This window comes from Capsella rubella, unplaced genomic scaffold (genome assembly GCF_000375325.1).
Source record: "Capsella rubella cultivar Monte Gargano unplaced genomic scaffold, Caprub1_0 scaffold_6, whole genome shotgun sequence".
Taxonomy (NCBI): domain Eukaryota; kingdom Viridiplantae; phylum Streptophyta; class Magnoliopsida; order Brassicales; family Brassicaceae; genus Capsella; species Capsella rubella.
The window spans coordinates 11,275,139-11,299,543 of NW_006238918.1; the positions used below are offsets into that span (position 1 = coordinate 11,275,139).

Genomic DNA, 24,405 nt, shown 5'->3' on the forward strand with positions numbered 1-24,405 from the left:
CGACCAATATCGTCGTCGAAAATTGGCATGTTTTCTTGTAGTGTTTTAATGATGTAAATAATTTAGAAACATGCTTTTTCAACAGAAGTCAAATCTTCCCGATAAACTTCCCCTGATTGGAAAACCGGAGAGAACTCAAACGCAGATGCTCAAACAAATCTATTTGATATGAGCACTTTGAGGAAGGAAATTCCCACAGACATTGTTGCCTCTAAGGGTACTGGTGACCAGGAAAGATTCTAGGATCTAGATGAAATATCAATTCCAAGCATCACATCAACTCATGTCGGAAGCCAAAGAAAGAAACTACAGCTCTTCCTTGGGGACAGACCCCTTCGTCTCCATTACACTTTGGGATCAATTTAAAATTTCAGGATACTGCTGGGAGACCAAAGTTGAACTTTGTAGTTAATTTGTATCCATGTCTTTGTAATGTACTGCAAGAATGTGACAGTGCTGCACATGCAACATCTATTGATTCAGGCAGCATTTCTGAGTGGAACCCAGTAATCATCCCAATAAGATTTTCAAGCTATCCTATCACAAGGATTCAGTAAGTTTGTCTATGTCTCTTTCTCTTGGTTCCATTTAGGAACCATGTTTGCTTAGCTTATCCTGATTGTTTCTTTTTTTGTGCAGTATACCGGCAAAGTCTTTTGGAACTGGAGACCGGTATGCAGCTGAGATACACAAGAGAGAGACCTCTGGAGTTACCATTTTGAGGAACCCAAAAGCTGAGGAGCTCAAAGACATGGTAAAATCTGGAACTGTCCTTGATGCCTTCTTGTCTTTGGAGCCATATGATTATAAGGAGAGAGTTGGAATCCGTCTAGGTTCTCAAAAGCTTGTAATCCACTAGCTTCTCTTTCATTGCCTTTAACTTCTCATGTAGCTTCTCCCTCTCTTTCTGTAAAACCGTTTCATTTAGCTTCTCTTTCATTGTAACTGAGTAAATTAGATAGAAAACCGTCTCACTAAATGGTTAGTGAATGGGACTAGATCACATTCTGAGTGTGACGAATATAAATTTAGGGATACTTTTCTAGATTTTTTCTTGTTTGTCGACTTCTAAACCAATATAAATTTATTTTTCATGAAAATACACTTCAAGAAAATACAAAAACTGTATAAAAGTAAATTTCACGTAATAACATTGCTAAACAATGATCATGTTCATCGTACGTGTTTGGAAATACTTTCTAAATAATTTTTTCGTTGGTATATGATAAAATTGTATAGTTAATATAAATTCATAATATATAAAGTTTTTTTTTGTTATTATGACTATGATTTAAATTTCATTTATGTATATAGTAGAATAGGACCCGCGTTAATGCGCGGATAAATACTAAAAAATTATTGACATAAATATATAAATTTTAATTAGTAACCGTTAAATTTTAAAATACTAATTAACGTGGTTTCTAAAACCAGTAAAACTCAATTTATATCATAACTCTCATATTACAATTTATATCATGCAAATCACTCATCTTCTATCAATATGATACATATTGATCCAAAGTACTTGCTTGGTCTCACACCAATGGGACGCCACCGTCACACCAATATGACCTTATCATTGGACTAGTTATGTTTTTAACTGGGTTTAATATATAAATTTGTATAATAAAGTATATGATTTCTAATATTTATAAACTTACAAAAAGAGTAAGCATTGTGGATAAATGTAATAATAAGATTATCCCACGAAATAAGATATGATCAAACTAGTTTTATATAATGTTGCACCATCTTCGTATTTTGAAAAAGACAATTTGAAGGCACCATTAACATTGGTCAACTTAGCTCTTTTATTGTCTATTACTTAAGTCTATTACTTAACATGTTAGCCACTCATAAAATATTTTCCTAGTACTCAAACACGGTAAGAAATTTGCTATGAAAAGGAAAGTCTTGTCCTTGCGATTATGATAGAGATTGACAATTCAACAAGCGGAAAAAGAGATGCAATAATTCTTATCTCAAAGTAGCAAAGCTCAATAGAATACAAAATTTCAAAATAGAGATTGGAGAAAACAAACTCTGGAAAGAATACACATTGAAGCAAAAGACAGTAGAAGCCTATGCTTGCTCCATTCTAAATCCATCACATCTTTGATCCAAAGCACAGTGCTGAAAGATACATTCAAGTCTACTAAATTCACAACCTTCATAACATTTTTCCGCCGAAAAACAATCAAAACCACCAATAGACAAAAATAAACTGAAAAACCTCACAATCACCTTGAAGGCATGACGCACCTTGCATCCCACGAGCTGAATAGTACTCTGCAAAACATGACTCATAAACATGTTTCATATGCATATATCACATGGTCAAATAAGAACACTTCCAAGATCAAAATAAAATCAACGTATGAAAAGAGTACGGTCTTTTGATAACTACTGCCTATAAAAGAAACAATGGAATCAAATATAAACTATGTATGGTGGAAACAAAATGTTGAACATGACTTAACAATTCAAGGGCATATGGAAACAAAAATAAACTATCTAAACATGTGTTAACATTTAAAGAATGCAAACAAATACTACACAGACTAAAAAATGAAACGATTCAACAATGGAAACAAATATAAGTGTTACTAAAATCCAGATTAAACAATCAGACAAAACAAAGATTCTAAAATCCTCAAATCCTAAACTAAGTGTATTCACCAAAAAACATGTCTAAGTAGCACTAACATCCAAGATTCTTCACTTACATATGATCCAGTAAATGTGAAGAGAAGAGATGTTTTAAGCCTCCTTTCCTTGGGTATTCTCTCGTGGTCTCCCCCGGCCTCTCTTTTTCTGATTTCCCTGGGTAGTCTCCTCCTTCTTCTTTCGTGGTCTCCCCCGGCATCTCTTTGGTGGTCTTCCTGGGCCTCTCTATGGAGGTGGACGCTATCCTCTCGGGCGAAAATAGTTTATTGGGTTTTTTTCCCGAGTATTATGCCTAATATCTGCTGGCTTCTCTACTAACGCCTCTTCGTCCTCAACATCCTCTTCGTCCTATTTTTCCTCCTCCTCCTCTTCGTCCACTTCTTCCTCCTCTTATTCACGAGACTGTCGTTCTTGACGAGACTATGACCCAACATCATCAGGCCGTGGCTCAACATCCTCTTCGTCCTCTTCGTCCTCCTCCTCCTCTTCGTCCTCTTCATCCTCTTCGTCCTCCTCGTCCTCCTCGTCTTCTTGACGAGACTGTTGCTCTTCTTTAACTACTTCATGAGAAGGGGAATTTTGGGGTGGCTGCTCAACATCATCAGTTGTAGCTGCTCCACATATAGGTTCGGCTCAACATGAGGCTGTGACTCAACATCAACAAAGATTTAGCCACAGAAAAGAAAAACAAAGAATCTAAATATATAGACCAAGCGGGTTCCATGAGGCACTTCTATTAGTAAAAGAAACACATTATATAACACACATGTGTTTCATGAGGCACTTGTGTTAAAAAAAGAATGATGTGCAAACAATATATCTTTAAACTATGGCACTCTAATTTCGTTTGTGTTAAACAGTATAACATCACCTCATTACTGTCATTGATATGATGACTTGAGCTTGCATGAGATGGAGGTTGTCTTCCCTGCCAGTTATTCAAAAGAATGATGTACAAAACAAACTGGAAATAATTCAATTGTTGAACCAAATTCCCTAATAGTTATTTTCAGCAATTAGGGAATTGGAACTGGTTGAAACTCATCTCCTCTTCCCTAATAGTTATTTTCAGCAAAATGATGCAAACGTTATGACTTAATTTTCCGCTAAAGAGTCTATACCTTTCTATCTAAATGAATGAACATATAACTTTAAACTTCTTTATATATATAAAAAATAACGCAATAAACAACTGATCAGATACTATGGCATCACCAATGCCTACCTCTCTTGGTATGTGGGACATACTATGACATCACAAAGTGTCAAATTAAAACGAACTTGTTATGGCGGTTACTGGAAAAAAACATGAAATTACCTGCTGTGGAGCTTCAAATTTTCTCACAGAATAGTTATGGCGGTTATCCCACTCTTCATTCACGTTTCTGTACAACAGAAGCACAACTCGCCAATCTTGTCCTTTATGTTGGCTAAACTTAACTTTTTTATGTTTACTCTTGCTTCTCGATAGACGTTGCAACTCTAATTTCTTCAGTCCGAGTTGCCTAAAGCATTTGTCCGGACGGTTGTAGGCGACCGCATGGAAACAAATACACAAAACCCGTAGATAAATCATCGACAACTGATCTTTGAACTCATCGGCTAATTCACCAAACCTTTCTAAAGCAAACACCTACAATAAAGTAACATAGAAAAAGAATTGTGAGTATGTATTATGAATTAAAGTAATTAATTTTCACTTCATTAAATAAAGACCTTACCATGATAGCATAAACAAACCCATATATGCTTTCGGTTTTGCTCTGATCAAGAAGAGCCTTGGTGTCATTCAATGACATTTAGGGATCCCACCATCGCGGTGCCCCAAGCGTACTTGTTAACTGTGTTTCTACCCAGGAGAGGTAAATAGATAGGAGAAACCCCTTCGGTATTGTTAGACATTATGACAGTGCCTAACAAATACAGCAGGTAAGCCTTTAGATAAGCATTACAGTCACGACACCCCTCGGGAACTTTTTCAAATCTTGTTCGTAGCATATTGAGATCCAGGCGGACATTTTTATGTGCGTCTTTTCTCTTGAAATATAAGGCGTCCACCTCTGTTTCAAGTATATTTAATTCTTGTGCAATTACAAGAGCAGAGACATTCTCAACTCCAGTCACATGCATCCCAATTGAGAATACAATAATCAATAGTGAGAAAAATAGTAATGAGGAAAATAGTAATAGTAATAACAGAGAAATATCGGGTCCCCGTTAATCGAAAGGCCAGTTAATAGTGAGGAGTTATTATCCCCGAAGAAAAATACACTCTCCTTTCTACGGTAGAAGTATGCCAAGGTAGTGAGGAGTGAAAAATTTAGGGTGAAAGACTTTCCTTCGTGACAGAAAATGTTTGAAGCACGTGGCTTCAACAAGTGTTTTTACTTGTGGATCAACTTTCCACATGGGGAACTTCTTCGCCAGATGCATATTATTTGTAATGGGTTTTCTCTGGTCCTCCATCTTGCCTACAAACTCATGTTGACAAAATTAATGCATCAATAAAAAGAGATGTGCTCACATAACGAAATACAAACCAAGAACACTAACTCAATGACTCATTACAACACATTTACAAGATTTTCTAAATTTGCCAAATTGAATTTCTAACAAGATCTATATATCAACAGAGAAGACGATAGACTATTGTCAAATTTAAGGGAACAACAAAAACCTCATGAAAGCACAAGATATCACAGTTCATTGAATTTGAAATTAATGCAAACGAAAATTCCTATGTAAGTCAGGTAATATACAAAAATTGATGGAAACAAATCAGAAATCAGTGTCCAAATAGATTTAGCTGATGGAAATAGCAAGAGCAAAAACTAACAAACACATTCCTCAATGAAACCAATCAGAAAGAGCTTGATCTAGACTTACTGATCCATAAAATGGACTTAGAAACTACACAATCCATACAAGAAGTAGAATCAAACGATGAAGAAAATAAAATCAATGGAACAATTGAACAAGAACAAACAAACAGACAAGAGGATCGATGGCTGTAACAAAGTAACAAACAGAGAGACAAGCTTTGAACTAAACAAGAACAAACTTCCTAGGTCCTAAATCAGTCGACAAGACTCAAGAGGATCAATGATTGTATTTGTCAGACTAAGACATAAACTAATCTCCAAGTATTTCTAGATACTTATGATTCAATGAAACGAACCCTAGATCCTAGCTTATCGAAACCCTCTTCCACTGCTAATATCCAGTTTGTGTTTTTTTTTTTTTGGATTTGGACAGAAGATGAAAAATAAGTTTATCGAAAAATGCAAGATCAAAAAATTAACTAATTCACAATTTTGGAATTTACGGACTTTTAACACTTGCTTTCGTTTCGATAATTATAACCTATATGTCTTTATCCTATAATTTGGTTTACCAATGCCATTAAAATAGTATGAGATTCACTTTTGGAGCCAAAGGTGCAATGCAATTTACAATTACATAACCACCTTTGGGTTATTTTTCGCAAACATGAGATATGTAGGTTACACTTGTATTTCAAATCAATTTAGGGGTCATTTTTAGTAACTTTGCCCATTTATATTGTCAAACCAACTGTAGTTTGATATTTATAGCATGCTTTAGTTAAGAATGGCATAATACAAACACCTGGGCGATTTTCATGAAAATCTCTAATTATGAATGGAATGCTACTGTTGGTGTACATTATACAAGTAAAACAATATATTCTTCTTCTTCGTCAACATCAATTTTCCAAGTTTATTTTTTTTGAAAATTAAATGATTATGTACTACCATTTTTTCCTTTTTTCGAGCTAATTACTCTCACTCTCGCTATATTTATTATGTACTGGTCTAACTAAAACCAATTTGAATTTTTCAGAAAGCTCGCTGAAATGAGTGCGTATCAAATATGGTATGTATTTTAACCTTTATTATCCTTTCATTTTCCAATTTTATTTACTCCTTGAAAAATTATAAATCGAGTTATGTTAAGATCCAAACGGTGTGTGATATGTGGTAAAAAATGCAAACGGTGTGTGAGTACCATTTAGCTATAGTAGACAGTTTGACCACATAGTTTTGTCTTCAACAAATTTCTTTATGTTTTTGCATATTACCACTTAGTCAATTAGTTAGTTTATGTTCCTTGATCAGTTTCACGTCATTTTGATGAACATGGCTATGTTAGAAGTTGGGTGATGGGCTTTTTTGAGCATTTTCAGAACAAACAAACCGTGAAACTAACATCTCTTTCCTATATGGTTTTTTCCTATATGATTTGATTTTACTCTCTTTACTCGTTGCATATTTTCAAAGAGTAATAGTCAAACTATAACGTTCAGGGCACAAAGACCAAACCTCATCAACTTCTTTTCCTTGTGAGAGACAAGAAGCTGCAAGTTTAATTAGGAAGAGCAATCTAAAAGAGGTTGAAGTGTATGAAGATGGTTAGTTTTCTCCGAGAGTCAACACTCTCTTCTTGTGTTTTAGATTAAGGGGATCATATTTCTCGAGTCATTAGATGGGTTGCAATATCAGTTTTCTGCTAAATGTTTAAAATATATGCTCATTCAAAACTCATTATCTACAATCTTCAATTTCTGCAGAACTCAAGAGCACCTTAACAAACTTTGCATATCGGAAGTCATTATCTGTTGACTTTGTATACCATTCCGTTGTAAATAAACAAAAATTATGTGACTGTGAATTATGTAGCTCGTACATATACTGAGGCTGTTTGATTATTCATTAGTCCACTACATTTGTTCTTTTTTTTAGTACACTAATTTGGTGTTTTAGATGTTAACCTTTGTGTTACGAACCTTCTAGCAAAGTTAGAAGTAGTGGCTAGGTTCTTGACCTTGTAGCAGATGCTCATTGCACTGAGGAGAGTGAGCCGTAGGTGAGGAGTTTGGAGGTTACAGTGAGTGAAATAAGCAGCGAGCTCTTGTTGTCGTGTCGAATCACCTTTCATTTCCCTTCTCTTCAGTTCCATTTGCAGACCAAGAATATATTCTTTCACAATAATGATCAGCTCTTTCACCTCGTTGACTTCTCTTCTTGACTCGACTACATCAAGAGGGATTGTGTGTAGGATAGAGAGGAAGATACGCAGGGCCTCAGTGAATTTTCCTGTTGTTGTGGCTTTGTAACCGGCCTTGAGCTTCTCTTCAAGTTGAGAGAAATGATAAACAAGAGCTGGTGGGCCACGAACGTTGGGGCTAGCAGATTTGTTCCACCCACGCTCAATGGCAAGTGACACCACAGGGGAAGAAGAAAGCGCACGGAGATAGCTATGGCTTCCGGTAAACAGATCAAGGAACATCGATCTCAACGGAACAAAGTTCTTTATCCCAAGCTGTCTGTGAAGCAAACGCATTGCAGTGTCAAAGCTACCCGCTGCAGCCTGCTCAGCAGCAGGAGATGACTTCTGGCTCCATATTTGATTAACATGCATGCCCCGAGTTGGCATCACGAAAACCGATGAGCGTGTGTTTGCAGAGCTCTTGGGTGTGTTGAGCTCCGGTGGTAACTTTAAGTCCTCAAAGATTATATAAGCTGAAAGCAAGATAGGAAACAGACAAGGAACTTACATAGTAGCATACATACAAACTGATCACAGCTAAAACTATGATATAGATTCTGTCACCAAGATCCACTATCTAGAAGTACCCGTTATTTCCAATGATGTAAGCTATGTTGCGAGTGGAGGTACGAAAATCAAAATCAGATGTACATCCACCATCTCTTTCTTTATCAAGAACCAGTGCCACCTTCTTCTTTTCATAACCGAAGAAACTTCCAGCAGAGAATAAGAAGGAAAAACCGGTCAGACGTTTCATATCAACCATTAGCAACACCTTTTTCCACGACACAACATCGGGCTCTAACCTGCTGCTAATCCATATCTTCAAAGTATATGAACAACTTCTTTTCTGCCATAAAACTTCAATCTATTTTCCCCTAACACTTGATAGAGCCACATTATCTAGACCGAAAGGCTTTAAAGGCAGAGGCATGCGCTGTCCAAATTTCTCCGTTGTGAATCAAAACCAGAGTACGAAAAAGGGCCATGGGTTCCATGTTTCTTATCTTGGGCAATCGAGAGACAAGCCATGTCGGAGAGACAAGCCATCGAGAATCATCGAAAAAGGGCCATGGGTTCCATGTATATAAGTGTTGCCATCGAGAGACAAGCCATGTCGGAGAATCTGTATGTGCTTGATCAGCGATCAGTTCCTGGGAATTCTATTCATGAATCATTGCAGCAAAAGGTGTAAGAATCATTGTCTAAAACTCTAAGGTGAGTGCGTGATCGTGCTTAGTGTCTTGAGTCAATATTTCTACTTCTGTAGGATCTTTTTCATATATATATCAAGAAAAGCCAAAAAAGAGGTAATCATAACTACCCATTAAACAACTTGTGTCTTGTCTTCTTCCTATCTCTGATCTTAAACCTATCAATTTGGTATCAGAGCCTTCATCTCGCTTTTGATTTGGACCACTTTGTGGTATCAATAGCAACCTTCATCCACTATCTATCTTGGTTTTGATCCAGACCACACTTGTGGTATCAATCCCTATTTTTATCATCGTTCTCAGTTTTGATCCGGACCACATTTATGGTATCAAAATCTATATCTTTCATATTAAAAAAAAAGAAAAAAAAAATAGTAGCCACAGGAAGCTGTCCTTTGATCTTCTAGTCAGAGAAGACGACACAAGCGGAGAAGATGGGAAGAAGTTATCCAAGAAGATGCATGAGGTTTCTTATGAACTTTGAGGACAAAGTTCTTTTGGAGGATGGAGAAAAATATTTAAAGTCTAGTTTTCTTATAAGATCTTGATTGGGACCTATCAATTGGTATCAGAGCTATAGAGCACCGCATCACCTTAAAAGAAGGAACTGACCCGATAAACGTACGTCCGTTTCGATATGCTCATTTTCAGAAGAACGAGATTGAGAAACAAGTTAATGAGATGCTAAAAATGGGGATAGTCAGGCCTAGGCGGGGTGACTAGTCCACCAATACTGAGCTCTCCTTGAACACCTCTCCTAACAGCCTTTAATACCCAATCCTTGCAGTATATCAGTTGGTCTAACAGAACCGAGACCATGCTACCATCCATTCTATCTCCTACTAGTTCTCTACCATCCCTAGTACTTGGCAATACACCACTCAATGCTATATCTATGAGCTGGATCTCACTCTCGTTCGCATTCCTGGTCTCCTTTCTAGCAAAAATCATACTAGCCAAGGACTTATGGAAATACCTCAAAGCTGGATTTCGGATTTGGGCGCTCTTAGATTTTGAAGAGGTGTACTCCTTCCCATCTCCAATTGTCTTCCAAACAGACTTGATCTCCTCCTTAAGCATATCTTGGCTCATCCCGCTTGCTTGCAAGAATCCATAGAGGTTTTCAACTTCTTTAAAAGTGAGAGAATAGGTAGCGCCCCTCACGCTGAAGGTGATGTATCCAAGGCACTCATCTAAGTGGAAATCGGTTTCATCCTCGTAGAAATGGAGCTGAAGTGAAGCCAACACGTAGCACGTCTCCTCGTCGTAGGCTTCCAAGGTTCTGGTCATGAATGAGCCAAGGCCGCTTCTCTGGAACAGAAACTCAACATCTCTTGCTATGCCCAGCTCCTTCATCGTTTGCCGGTGAGGATAGCGAGTTCCAACGAACTTTTGCTTCTTAAACATTGCATAAAGCTCTTCTGGAGGGGGCATGTTCTTGGTTTTCCTTGGAGCCACTACCCTTCTAGGCTCCATATCCACCATCGGTTCATCAACATCCTCTTCTGCAGGTCTTTTCCCCATCGAAACTTCTTCTTTGGAAATCGGGTGGGTCTGACCCGATCGACTGGCCCGATCGGGTGATCGGGTTCGTGCTCGGGCTTCTCTTCTTCCGCTTCTGACCCGATCGATTCCGGTTCCAGTGGCTTGGATTGTCAAGAAATTTCTTGCAATTTCTTCAGCAGATTGGCTGTGATGAGCTTCTCGTTGTGATCTTGAGAGGCTCTTCCTTCTGGGTTGGGGAATCCTAGAAGACATTCTTGTTTTCTGGGAATGAGAAACTCAAAACTCAAATTTAATAGGTTAGTAACCCAGAAAATAAGAACACCAAGAACAATCTTGAAAATAAACCCAGAAAATAAGAACACAAGGTTCAAATACACAAACAAACCCATAAAATGTGAAGAATCGAAAGCAAGTTTATCAACAAACTAGAGAATGAGAGTGTAATACCCCTCACCGGGACTAGTGCTCGGACGGACGGACGTGCATTACGACCTGGCACCAAAATCCAATGGATCCAAAGGGAAAATACATTATTGGCTTGGACGTTTAGGAGGGCTTAAGAAAGGGAGTAAGGAAGTACGAGAAATGGTCGATAACGAACGAGTGGAATGATTCTCCGACAGACGGACATGGTATCAAGGCAAGGCTATCGACCAAAACCATTCTATTGGCTAAGAAACCTTTAGGTAAAGCCCCTAAGTTAGTTTTAGACTAAATCTTATAGATTGGTTGAGAGAATAGTGGAAGTTGTCGATAGAAAAGTAGGGTTGGTCGAGAATGTGTGATAGGATGCTGAAGCCGGACGTTGGACAGCCAACGCTCTCGGTAGCCGGACGAAGGATTCATTGCCAGTATGGATTATTGTCAATGATCTGTATAAGAAAGTATTCGGTAAGTTTGTTTCCCTAAGCCGGCATCAGACGGAAAAGAAGGGTCGACCGTCGGCCGATGATCGGTGGCCGGTAACGGCCGTAACGTAAATCATGAGTACCGACGGTCAAGATGCGATGTCAGACGGTAAAGAAAACGGACGGTCCGAATCAATTCTTGGGCAATGTTTATCCGATTAGATCGTTCATCCTTATCCAAAACCTCGTTCTTATCCGTTAGCAAGGTGTCGCCGTTTGGAGCCGTCTTAGTGTCCGACGATGTGTTGCGACACTAAGCATCCCATGGCCACCTCCTGCTTACCCAACCGACTTAGTGACCCTATATAAACCCCCCTTCGCCTCACTTTCTACCCAGACCCGAAATAGAGAGAAGCTTGGTAGTTGGCCGGAGGAAGCTCCCGAAGAGAAGAAGAGCCTTAGGAGAAGTAGGTGAGTTCTCGGTCACGTGAAGTAGCACGTGAATAGGATAGTTTATTCTTATTTTGTTTGATTAGTCTTAACTAATTAGAGGTTTATTTTTAATTACTTAGTTAGTTTTAAGGTTAAGTTAATTAATTAGGTTTAGTAGCTCTTAGTTAGAATTAGTGTGAAAGATGGTAGTACTTAGGCATTATTACATGGGTTAGTTCCAATACTTGCTTAGCTTATTTGTTGAGATGCTTAGGTACATAGACTTTGAAGAAGTTAGAATAGTTTATGGTTAGTATTGTTGGGTGATTGCTAAACATTAGATATCTTTGATAGCTTGCTTTGCTAATTGATTGGTTGTATTGTTGTGATGCTTGGATGTTAGAGTATACCTTGGTTGATTTATATTGGATAGCTCTTAGCTTGTACTTGGTAGCATAGGCTTGTGTTGTGTCATGAAGCATGAATCTTGGATGCAAGTTGTAGCTTGCATTGTAGTAGTTGCATTTTGATACATGAGACTAGGGATGAGGACGTGTTAGTGGAGTTAGTATCGGACGGATCATGCTATCCCTGTCGTATATTGTACGCAACGCGATCATATACGAGACTCGGGGCCGGGTCGCGACGGACCGAGTAGCTAGATGACGATGTAGACAAATTTTAGTATAGACTTCGGGTCTAAGGTGGGGGATATCATGCATCCGTGAAAGGCCTTGTGAGAGTTGAAGATGCATGCATAGCATTTTAGGTTCTCCGCTGCATGTGTTGTTCGAGTCTTTGTTGTTGGATTGTTAATATTTTGTTATTGTTGTGGAATTGCTTCTTGTGTGCTAGTTCTCGATAGGGAATCCGATAGGCAATTCTTATAAGCTGCTGAGGGTAGGTAATGGGTAGATTTATTTTAGTTCCGGGCTCACTAAGTAATGCTAGATTACTTATGTTTCTACTTTAATTCTACAGGTTTTCTTAGCCGATTATTCTCATAGTGAAGCAAGTGATCTAGGCGAATCAAAGAAGGTTTTACAGCCTTTGTAAATTCTTACTATTTATACTATTTAAGAAAAGGATCTGACTCGTATAAGAGTTTTCGGTAACGATTTATTAGTATACTATACTTATGTACAAAGACTCGAATTTTCCAAAAAGCATAAATGGTTGTTCCAACTGATATTAAGTCTTGTCCGGACTTAACACAACTCTCGTTCGCGGTACGGGTTGCAAAGCCTTAGGCCGTGTCCGAGAGGTCGGGCACTCGTCGTTGGACGACCATGGTGAATGAATTCGTTTCGGGAACCTTGGTCGGCCGGCTACGGGGGTCCTAAGTAGCACTCCCTATTCGTTCTTAGTGCTAGGACGGGTATGGGGTGTTACAGAGAGGAACAAGGGGCAAATGAAATCAAACCCAGAAATTCTAGCAACCAAGAACCAAGAGAGAAGGAAGAGAGAATTCTAGAGAGATAAATGAATTTTTAGCAAAATGAGAGAGTGAGAGAGGTTTTGGTCGAGTTTGGGTGTTTTAAAGAGGGTGAGAGGGGACAAAAATCTGAAAGAGGAGCGTTTTTGGTCGGGCTTGGTTCAAAATTTGAATTTCAAATCGAGCTGACCATTGACCCGACCGTTACCTTTGACCCGATCGGACGGCTGAGATGAACCCGATTGGGTGGCTCAGATTGACTCGATCGGACGGTTGAGATTGACTCGATCGAATTGCGTTGACCCGTCTGTGTGAGTGTTGACTCGACCAAATGGGCTTGTGAAATTGGGCTTTTAAAGCCAAAATTGACTCTTTCTTCATCCTTCCCTTATATTGGCCCAAAACACCTTTCCTTACTCACATTCAAACCTGAAAACACATCAAACTAAAAAGAACATCAAATTTTAAAAACTTAAAGAAATATGTACAGGGAGAGGTTCAACCATTCTCTCCAATGCTAATGACCAATGTATCTTATACTTCTTCCTTGCAGCATGTCTCTTCTTGAAAGTAAATACCCTCTTTGCTTTCCTAGAAGTCAAGATGTCGTTCTTCTTCTTCAACATCAAAATTTCCTCGGTTAATCCCTGAATAGTGGTTACTAGCCGCCTTAAGTCTTTCTTGAGAGTCTTGATCTCCTGGAGCTCAACACAAGTTGGAGAAGAGGTCGAGGTTTCTTCTATTCTGAACGTTGTGTTTTGGTGCGGATACGCCATATTAATCTTCATCCTCGTCCCTCTAACAAGATCAAGAGTCATGACCCCCATCCTCATATCAATAATTGCTCCTGCTGAGGCTAGAAATGGTCTTCCTAGAATTAGTTGATACTGAGGTTCCCTTTCCATCTCGAGAATCAGAAAATCATTGGGAATCTTTACTCCTCCAACTTCAACAAGGAGATCCTCCAATACCCCTACGGGTTGCTTAGAGCTTCGGTCCGCCATCACAATCGTCAAGCTGCATGGTGTAAAGGTTGTATAGCCCATCCGCTGAGCTATTGAGAAGGGCATCAAGCTAATCGAAGCGCCCGTGTCGCATAAACACTCGTTGAAGATCGTTGATCGGATTGAGCAGGGGAGTGTGAAAGCTCCAGGATCCCCCATTTTCTTGGAGAAATCAGAATCTTGAGAGGGTGGAATCCAACTCTTCCTTTGCTGCATCCTTTCCAATAGGACTTCTTTGAGAATCTCCCTGTAGGAGGAATGTTAGCGAAAGCATCCACCAAAGCCTTCAGCTGATCGTTCCCCGATAGTGAATCGAGAATGTGGTTATATTCTTCCTTGATTTCTGCCTTAGATTCTTCAGGGTAGAGTAATGGTCTTTGATTTGAAGGCTTGGGGCTGGTAGCTCTGATCGGCCGAAGAGGCTCGTCAAAACTTAATTCGCACAACTTGTCAGACAAGCAGCGTACACAATATCTGGCTCGATCGGGTTCATGGTACCTTTGATCGGATCGGTCGAGTCTTTGGTAGACTCGATCGGGTTCACCATTGGCACGGTCGTGCCTGTTATAGACTCGATCAGGTTCACCGTATAGGGTACAAATTTGGGCTGAATCATCCCCCTCTTGAACCTCACTGTCCTCAGTGACAATTGGGAATGGTTTTCCCAGAGTAATCGCATGAGCAATAGCAAATTCTTTAGGGTTCATGATAGACTTTCCTGGGAGTTGGCCAGAAGATGTGGAGGGTTGATTGCCTTCCAAGATAACTACCCTTTTGTTTAAAGAATCGAAATTTTGGTGGAGCTCCTGTATAGACTCACGCAACTCGCTGCGAAGCTCGGCTAACTGCTTGGCGTGTTCTAGGCGGCTATTGTTCTGTGCTTGGAGAAGCTGATGTAATGTTGATTGAATATCTTGTTCTGGGTGCACATTAGTGGGGTGCTGTTGGAATCCTGGAGGGTGTGATGTAGGCTGTTGATAAGAACCTTGGGACTGTTGTTGAGTTTGAAAAGCTTGTTTTTGATTCAAGCCCTCATATGGCTTGTTCTGGAACTGTTGTTGTTGAGGCGGATAGACTTGATCCTGGGGGTTCGCGACGTTGGTGCTTCTATAAGAGAGATTCGGGTTGGGTTTGTAGTTGTTGTAACCCTTTTGGTAACCTCCTTGATTCTGGATATAGCTCACCTCCTCATTGTTAGCACAATCCCCATCATTAGGTTGGAAGGTCTCCTCCTCTTGAACAAAGTGTACATTCTTCTGCTGGTTCATCAAAAACTTATCGAGCTTGTCGTTAAGGGCCTTCATATCCTTCTTATACTTGTCATCTTGGTTATTGTTGCCTCTAACGGTTCTGTCATAATCCTCGTTATATGTGCCATCAGATTGAGCTAGGTTCTCCACAAGTTCCCAACCAGCTTCAACATCCTTGTTTAGAAAGTTTCCATTGCTAGCGGTATCGAGGAGTAGGCGAAACTTAGGTAGTATTCCTCGATAGAGAGTACTAAGTAGCGACTCATTGCTAAAGCCGTGATGAGGGCACTGTGATTGATAGCTCTTGAATCGTTCCCATGCTTCATAAAATGTTTCGTTGTTACGCTGAGCGAAGCTAGAGATATCATTCCTTAATCTGGCGGTTCTTGCATTGGAGAAGAATTTGGATAGGAACGTCTTCTTACATTCTTCCCATGTCGTGATTGAACCGGCTGGCAAGGACTTTTCCCATTGATGAGCCTTGTCGCCTAAGGAGAAAGGGAACAATCGCAGCTTGAACCCATCTTCGCTCACTCCGTTGATCTTGGTTAAGCCACACATTCGATCGAACTCATCGAGGTGATCGAGTGGATCCTCCATTGATAATCCATGGAATTTATTTCCTTGTATCATTGAGATGAGGCTGCTTTTGATTTTGAAGTTATTGTTCTGGATTGCTGGCGGGACTATCCCTTGTCTAGTGGTGTGGTTTCGTGGTGCATCACCAGCTTCGATTAGGGTTGGGGCGCGTGGTGGAGGCTCCATTTCCACTTGTTGAGTGTTGTTGTCTGATGTTTGAACGCGTTGCTTTCTGAGTTGTCTTGGCAAACGGTCAATGTTGTTGAGGTAATTGAGTAGGTGCTGGTTGCCCTTTGATCTGGTGTGCATGCAAGGTTACTCGATCAGAAACATGTGGTAGACTCGATCGGATCTGCAGTTGGCTCATTCGAGTGTAGAGTGTAGGTCGGTCGAGGGCAGAGTGTAGCTCGGCCGAGTGTACCTGAAATGCAAGACAGACAAGTAGCAAAGGTAGAAATCAGTAAGTGAATATGAAAGAAAGTAAACGAACTTGATCTAGATAGAACTGGGATCCTAAATGGAACAATTAACATCCAAATGGCAGCGGCGCCAAATTGAAACAGGTATTTTTGTACCCTTGGAGTTCAATTCCCCTTAGCGTTGCAGCATAAGAGGTATCGATCTAGATAGATGAATTGCAAACACTTAGAATATAACAGATCTAATCAAGTCAAGCCAAGTAGTTCAGGGGTTGGTTTAACAAACTCAAAAGCAATAAAGTAAACTAAAGAAGCAGAATTTAAAGCAGTAAATAAAACAGAGAATCAATCAGATAAACAAAGGGTCTTAAGGATGGGCTAATGGGGTGATGAATCCTCTTAGTATCTTTGGGATGCTTAACATGCTCAAATAGATCTAATCCTAGACAATGAACCACTTAACCTAATCAGTCCAATCTCTTGGCAAAGATTATCAAATCTATAGCACTTCCTAATCTCAACTTTCATTGATGAAACATACTATAAATAGGCATTAAGAACAAGCTCATTAATGTCAATCTACTCCTTAACAACCAATCTCTTGGGTAAGCAAATAGATCTCTGGCATTAGTTGATCAGACATTCCATTTGAACACTTTTTGAGTGCTGGAATGTCTAAGATCTAATCCTGCATGGTTAATGCTAAGATAGCATTAAGATCTCCTAATTCAGAAGGTATATACCTAAATCTATACTTAAGCAACCCTAGAAACTAAGATTCCTCATCACCTAACCCATCCTATAAACCCTGGAAAGACTACTCAGATCTGGAGTTCATCATGAAGAACACAAACCCAGAAATCCTTGAATCTTTCATAACTAGATAGATAATGATCTAAGGAGAAAGATATTGTAAAGAAACAACTCCAAATTCTCAATAGATCAAAAGATATAAAGATTACAAGTTTCTGGAAATGTTTGGTGGCTACAGGGAAAAACCCTAATCAAAACTCAGTTTTGGCTTAATGACCTAAGAGGTCTATTTATACTAAAGGCAGGAAGCCCTAAAACACAAAAAGACAAATTACAAAGTCGGTTTAAGGTGAGCTCGGTCGGGTGCTTGTTGGGCTCGTTCGGGTGCTTGTTGGGCTCGTTCGGGTCCTTCCTCGGCTCGTCCGTGCTCAGCTTCCTCTTGTGAGTCCGGGTGCTCGATCGTGCTCGCTTGGTCGGGTTGGATACACTCGATCGGGTCCATGCTTTGCAGTGTCCGGGTGTACATATTTTTACTCTAAAATGCAGATGATATGCAAATCCCTATGCTAAAGATCCTAGATGAAAAATATAATGCAAAGAGACTAGAAACTCTAAGAAGTAGAGACCTAGATATGCAAATAATGCACAAAACATATGCTTAAGAGTATAAAAATATAGGGTTATCAGCGGGATGGATTATTATGTTATAAAAACAGAGTTGTGATTCCGTCGTCATCACCACTTGTTCACACGCTTCTACGAGAACATCACGACACGCCTATTGGGGGGCATTCCCGAGTCTTGCGTACTTATCGGCGTTTAGCAAGGTAATTCTACTGGCCAGCTATGCATCGGATGGTGAAGCAGTATGTTGCGGAGTGTGCGGTATGTCAACGTGCCAAGTCATCTTCTCTTGCTCCTACGAGGTTATTACAACCATAACCGATACCCGATCAAGTGTGGGAAGACGTTTCCATGGATTTTGTTGATGGATTACCAAGGGCTAATGGATTCACGACTATAATGGTGGTGGTAGATAGGCTGACTAAAGCTGCTCATTTGGTACCTTTAGCTCACCCTTATACGGCTAAGATGGTTGCATCTTAGATTGTTGAAGCAATGGTGCGGTTACATGAACTTGTTAACCGTTACATGAAGCAATAGTGCGATGGATCGCGATCCCGTATTCGTTAGCTTGTTCTGGACGGCCAAACTGAAGTTGTTAACCGTTGCATTGAACAGTTTTAATGTTGTTTTGTTCAGAACCAGCCAGCATAATGGAGCTCTCTATTACCATGGGCTGAATATTGGTATATTACGTCCTATCATTCTCCCACGGACACTACTCCTTTTAAAGCATTGTATGGTCGCGCTCCGCCTACGATACCCACTTATGAGAAAGGTTCGTCTACATTGGCAGAGGTGGACGAACAACTTGCTTCACGTGATGAGTTGTTAGCAGAATTAAAAAATCATCTTAATAAAGCTAACAATCGAGCTAAGCAGCTTACGGATGCCAAATGACGTGATGTCCAATTAGAGAGTGGGAGCTGGGTTTATCTCCTACTTCAGCCGTACCGGCAGCGTTCGGTTCTCCGTCGGATATCACAGAAGCTTGCTCACAAGTTTTTTAGGCCATTTCAGGTAGAAGAGCAGGTTGGCGTAGTCATTTATCGTCTTAAGTTGCCACCAGGTTTTCGCATTCATCCTGTTTTTCGAGTCTCACTTTTAAAGCCACACGTGGGGGCAGAGGAGACGATTCAAGGAGAGCTTCCTCCTTTGTGGGAAAATGGGTATCTCCATCTACAGCCGGAACGTGCGCTGCGTCGCCGACAAGTTTCCATGGGAGAGAAGACATTCGACGAGTTGCTGGTCAAGTGGAAGGGTCTTACCGTGGACGATGCCACTTGGAAGGATAAAAGGCAGCTTTCACTACAAGAAAACCTGCGTTTTGGGACTACCTGTTGTGACTCTTATTTCGGTCGCAAAAAAGAGCGACGAAATTGTGACTATTGTACGACATAGGAACGACTACAGAACATCCAGATTGAAAAACGTCGATAATTAACGACGAACATTTGAAGTCTCGAAATAGTCTCAGCTTTGCGTCTGTTTGGCAACTACTTTGCGACTAAACAAAAGTAGTCAGCATAACGTCGCTGTTAGCGACTACCTTGTGACCGTTTGTATAGTCGGAAGAGTTAGTCGCAAACCAGTAACTAAAGAGGGACTGATTTGTAACTTCTTCTTGTAGTCACAGATTAGTGGGAAAGGAGTAGTAAAATGTTGGTACAAACGTTGAAAATGTGAAAGTTCAGTATAGCTAACTATTGCGACACTGTTAGTTTTAGTCGCAAAGAAGTCGGAAAAAGTTGTTTGAAATTGTTGAAAACGTTCGGTTATAACAAATTTTTGCGACTCTTTTGAGAAGAGTCATAAAAGCGTCGCAAAAAATACCCTATATAAACAAACGCTTTTTCACTTCTTCGGTATCCAAACTCCAAGTGAGTAAGAAAATAAGAGAGAGAGAGAGAAGGAAGAAAAGAAGAGAGAAAAGGGGAAAAAAAAGAAAAGTGAGGAGAGAAAAAAAAGGAGGAGGGAAAAAGATAGAGAAAGCGATGTGGAATTATCCTTCACGAGAATGGATGTACAACCGGATCGATCCTGGAACTAATCATCTTTCGACGGGATATTTGGCGGGTGTGGAACAGTTCATCGAGTTTGCGAGTAGCAATGCACAAAATAGAAGATGTAGGTGTTATTGTCCTTGTGTAGTATGTGAGAATTCGAAATTGTTGAAACCTAGTACAATATCGAGTCATTTGCTAAGTAGAAGATTTATGGCGAATTATTATGTCTGGTATGAACATGGAGAAGATTATGATGTTGTTGGGGAGGGAAATAGTGGTCTTTACGCTGATAATTCAGATAATACTAGTCATGAACCAATGGGATTTGATCATGGAGAGGAAAATAGTAGTGAACCAGTAGGTTTTGATAGGCATAATATATATGCTGAGATGGTTAATGATGCATTTCATGGTTTGGTACCGCATAATGATCATCATGAACATGATCAAATTGGAAATGATCATGTTTATGAAGAACCCACCCAAGAAGCGAAACGCTTCTATGATATGTTAGCTGCTGCCAATACTCCACTTTATGACGGATGTCGGGAAGGTCAATCGCAATTATCGTTAGCAGCTCGGTTCATGAACAATAAGGTCGATTATAATTTGTCTGAAGCTTGCATGGATTCATGGGCATAAATGTTTACGGAGTTTTTACCAGAGGGTAATCAGGCAACTGGTTCATATTACGAGACCGAGACATTGATGCGAAAGCTAGGATTGACATATCATACTATAGATGTATGTATAGATAATTGTATGCTCTTCTGGAAAGAAGATGATAAGTTGGAGTATTGCAAGTTTTGCGGGAAACCAAGGTATAAGGTTAGTGAAGGCAGAACAAGAATACCATATAGTAAGATGTGGTATTTACCCATTGGAGATAGACTGAAGAGAATGTAGCAATCCGAGAAGACTGCAGCTTCTATGAGGTGGCATGCTGACATGATTCGGAAGAAGGAGTAATGTGTCATCCATCAGATGCGGCTGAGTGGAAGAATTTTCAGCAATTGCATCCCTCATTTGCAAGCGAACCGCGAAACGTTTATCTTGGACTATGTACGGACGGTTTCAATCCTTTTGGGATGTCCAAAAATCATTCATTGTGGCCAGTGATCTTGACTCCATACAACTTGCCTCCAGATATGTGCATGAGGAGTGAGTATTTATTTCTGACTATTCTGAATTCAGGACCAAATCATCCACGAGCTAGTCTTGATGTTTTCCTCCAACCACTGATCGAGGAGTTAAAAGACTTATGGGATAACGGAGTTGAGGCATACGATGTGTCATTAGATCAAAACTTCAACCTTAAAGCGGCCCTTCTATGGACAATTAGCGATTTTCCTACATATGGCATGTTGGCCGGATGGACTACACATGGAAGATTATCTTGTCCAATTTGTATGGAGGATACAAATGCATTTCACTTGCCAGCAGGGATGAAGACAAGTTGGTTTGATTGCCACAGAAGACATCTTCCGACAAATCATCCGTTACGAAAGGATAAAACACACTTTCTGAAGGGCTGGTGAACAGATCTTATATGTGTATAAGGACTGCCGCTCCAGCGAAGACATCTGTATGCGGAGGAAATGGGCATGAAGAGAAAGTGGATGGCTATGGAGATTGGCATCATTGGCACAAAGAAAGTATACTTTGGGAGTTATCGTACTGGACAGATCTAGGGCTACGACACAATCTTGATATAATGCATATCGAGAAGAATATTCTTGATAACATTATGTTCACGACAATGAATGTGAAAGACAGATCAAAAGACAATGTGAAGTCAAGAGTAGATGTTGCAAGATTTTGTTCTCGTAAAGAATTGCATGTTGATGATCGAGGGAGAGCTCCATTTCCTATTTGGAGATTGAGTGCAAAAGCAAAACAAAGCCTACTAGAATGGGTCAAGAAAGATGTGAAATTTCCAGATGGTTATGTAGCTGATTTAGCTAGCCGTGCAGACGTCAAAGCTGGCAAATTTTCAGGGATGAAAAGTCATGATTGTCATGTCTTTATGGAAAGATTGCTCCCATTTATATTTGCAGAACTCCTCCCGTAAAACGTGCATCTTGCATTAGCAGGTAATTTTATAATTCATTCATTTGTTATTTAAATTAATTGTTATATACATATGTTAAATCTATCATTATTAATGATCACATTTTAATATTGTAGGGATTGGTGCATTTTTCCGGGACTTAAGTAGTCGTACATTGAAGCAAAGTCGCGTCCAACTTCTGAAAGAGAATATTGTCATGATTTTGTGCAATTTGGAGAAAATATTCCCGCCTTCTTTCTTTGATGTCATGGAGCACTTACCAGTACACCTACCATATGAAGCAGAGCTTGGCGGTCCAGTTCAATATAGGTGGATGTAACCTTTTGAGAGGTTTTTTAAACGTTTGAAAGGAAAGGCAAAGAACAAAAGATATCCAGCTGGATCAATCGTTCAATCATACATCAATGATGAGATTTCTTACTTCTCTGAACATTACTTTGCTTCGCACATTTCTACAGCTAGTAGAAGAAGGTATATATTTCATACGATTACTATATTTATTTTTTTTACAGGTTCTCGATATCATAATTGATGTCATAAATTTGCTTGTAGGTTACTTCGGTATGATCCAGGTGAAGTTCCTATATATCCTATACCGATACAGGAAATATTCACTCAAGTCGGGCGCCCAAGTGGGAAAAGCAAAGAATTTTGGTTAACTGAAAAAGATTATAAGTGTGCACATGCATATGTGTTGCGTAATTGTGAGTACTTTCGCCCGTTTGAAAGGTATTGAATAATATAACTTTATTATGCTTTTTCTTTAAATTTAGTTAACTTATCAATTCATTTTTTCACTTTGAATACAATGTGTTAGACGCTCAAATTCGGTATGAATGTCCAACACTCTCGGATGAAGATGTCACGGCGAAAAGAGATGAAGATTTTCATATATGGGTTCGTCAATATGTAAGTATGTAAAAAAATATTATATATAGTAGCTTCAATCCTACTAATGAATTAAAAGTCTTTAAAATTTTTGATATTTACAATTTTGATCATATATATAGGTGGAAGCAATGAAAGGTCAACAGAATTTTCCTCCATGGGTTTATGAAATAGTGGAAGATCCTGAAAACAAACTGAAGTCGTGGCCCATGTATTTTACAAGAGGGTATATGTTTCACACACGATCTCACGGGAGCTTGAAAAAGACAATGAATTATGGAGTATGTGTCCGAGGACAAAATTATTCTGAAGCGTATGATGAGGATGATTTTTTTGGGTCCGTGGAAAATATAATCGAGCTCGAGTATCCAGGATTTATTAACCTAAAGATCACACTGTTCTACTATTAATGGTTTGATCCAACGGTTGATAAAGGAACTCGTATGAGAGATTGTGGCATTGTAGACGTCCTACAATCAAGGAGATATCGAAGTTATGAACCATTCATTTTAGGTAATTTTGATGTTCCGTGTGTTTTACTATATATAAATATTGTTGACAAATTCCTAATTCTAAATTTTATTAATGTAGGGTCTCAAGCTGATCAAGTATGTTACCTTTCATACCCATTCACTAAAAGACCTCGTAAATCATGGAGTACAGTTTGCAAAGTCAATCCAAGAAATGTTGTTCAAGGAAACTATAAAGAAAAGGAACTTGTGATTTTGCAACAGTCTGTTGATGATGCACCTCCAACCATTATTGAAGAAATCATCGTTGAGAGCTTAGTAGACGGAAATCATCAAGATGAGCCTATTGATTTTGAAATTGAAGATGATGAAGGCGAGGACGAGTTTCAATGTAACTTATCAACATCTGATGATGAAGATGAAGAATTTGAATATGATGAAGATGAAGATGAGTAATTTATGGATTTGAGTTGCTGACATATCATTTGTAAAATATTATTATAAAACAATTTAAAATATTTTGTTTAATAAATTTGTGATTTATAAGAGATATTAATGCTATTTGAAGCTTATTTTAATTTATGTGTAAGTAAGTAACGAATGATTAAGTTGGCAATTTGGTTGGATATGTACATATAATGCATGTACTTTTTTCCATTATAATCAGTCACAAAACAGTTACAATAGTGTCCTAACAACGACAGAAAGCAAACAAGGCAGACGATAGTCGTCGCAATTATATTACACATAGGTCACATATTGTGACCGTGTTGGGACGGCCGTGCTTAGTCACAAAATAAAACTTGCATTATAGACGAGTTATATCAATATAGTTGTTGTGTATCACTCATAAACACTCAAATATATTGCATACAGTACATACATAATTATAACTTGCCAAAATCATGCTAATATAACTTGTTAAAAGAATTAATCTAAATTTTGATAAAATATTGTCGGAAATATGTCCGCAATATGTCCCAAATAAGGCAGACGATAGATAGACGTCGCACAGAAATTACAAATAGGTCACAATTTGTGACCGTTTTGGGACGTCCGTGCTTAGTCACAAACTAATACTTGCATTATACACGATTTATATACATACAATTATTATGTATCACTCATAAACACTCAAATATATTGCATGCAACACATATATAAGTACA

The 24,405-nt window shown here is 39.1% G+C and overlaps 2 protein-coding genes and 1 non-coding gene across 3 annotated transcripts; 1 reads left to right on the forward strand and 2 right to left on the reverse strand.

Annotated features, from left to right (window-relative positions):
- Window positions 1-3,090: 3,090 nt before the first annotated feature.
- LOC111829972 (glutamic acid-rich protein-like) lies at window positions 3,091-4,469 on the reverse strand. Its single transcript, XM_023780289.1, has 4 exons — window positions 4,392-4,469; window positions 3,989-4,303; window positions 3,550-3,598; window positions 3,091-3,281 (listed from the first exon to the last, which is right to left on the reverse strand). The coding sequence occupies exons 1-4, from the start codon at window positions 4,467-4,469 to the stop codon at window positions 3,091-3,093; spliced, it is 633 nt and encodes a 210-aa protein (XP_023636057.1).
- Window positions 4,470-7,434: 2,965 nt separating this feature from the next.
- LOC17881218 (coatomer subunit alpha-1) lies at window positions 7,435-8,109 on the reverse strand. The gene has a single exon (XM_006289033.2). The coding sequence runs from the start codon at window positions 8,107-8,109 to the stop codon at window positions 7,435-7,437; it is 675 nt and encodes a 224-aa protein (XP_006289095.2).
- Window positions 8,110-15,697: 7,588 nt separating this feature from the next.
- LOC111830279 lies at window positions 15,698-15,804 on the forward strand. The gene has a single exon (XR_002833663.1). It is a non-coding gene; the product is annotated as a small nucleolar RNA R71 (small nucleolar RNA).
- The last annotated feature ends 8,601 nt before the right edge of the window (window positions 15,805-24,405 follow it).

Bases quoted from the DNA above. Each gene is read 5' to 3' on its own strand.
- LOC111829972 (XM_023780289.1), bottom strand. From the start codon at position 4,469: ATGTCATTGAATGACACCAAGGCTCTTCTTGATCAGAGCAAAACCGAA. The intron at 3,599-3,988 runs GTAATTTCATGT...AATAACTGGCAG, and splicing joins AATTTGAAGCTCCACAGCAG to GGAAGACAACCTCCATCTCA. The intron at 3,282-3,549 runs GTAATGAGGTGA...TATGTGGAGCAG, and splicing joins AAGTCATCATATCAATGACA to CTACAACTGATGATGTTGAG.
- LOC17881218 (XM_006289033.2), bottom strand. From the start codon at position 8,109: ATGCATGTTAATCAAATATGGAGCCAGAAGTCATCTCCTGCTGCTGAG.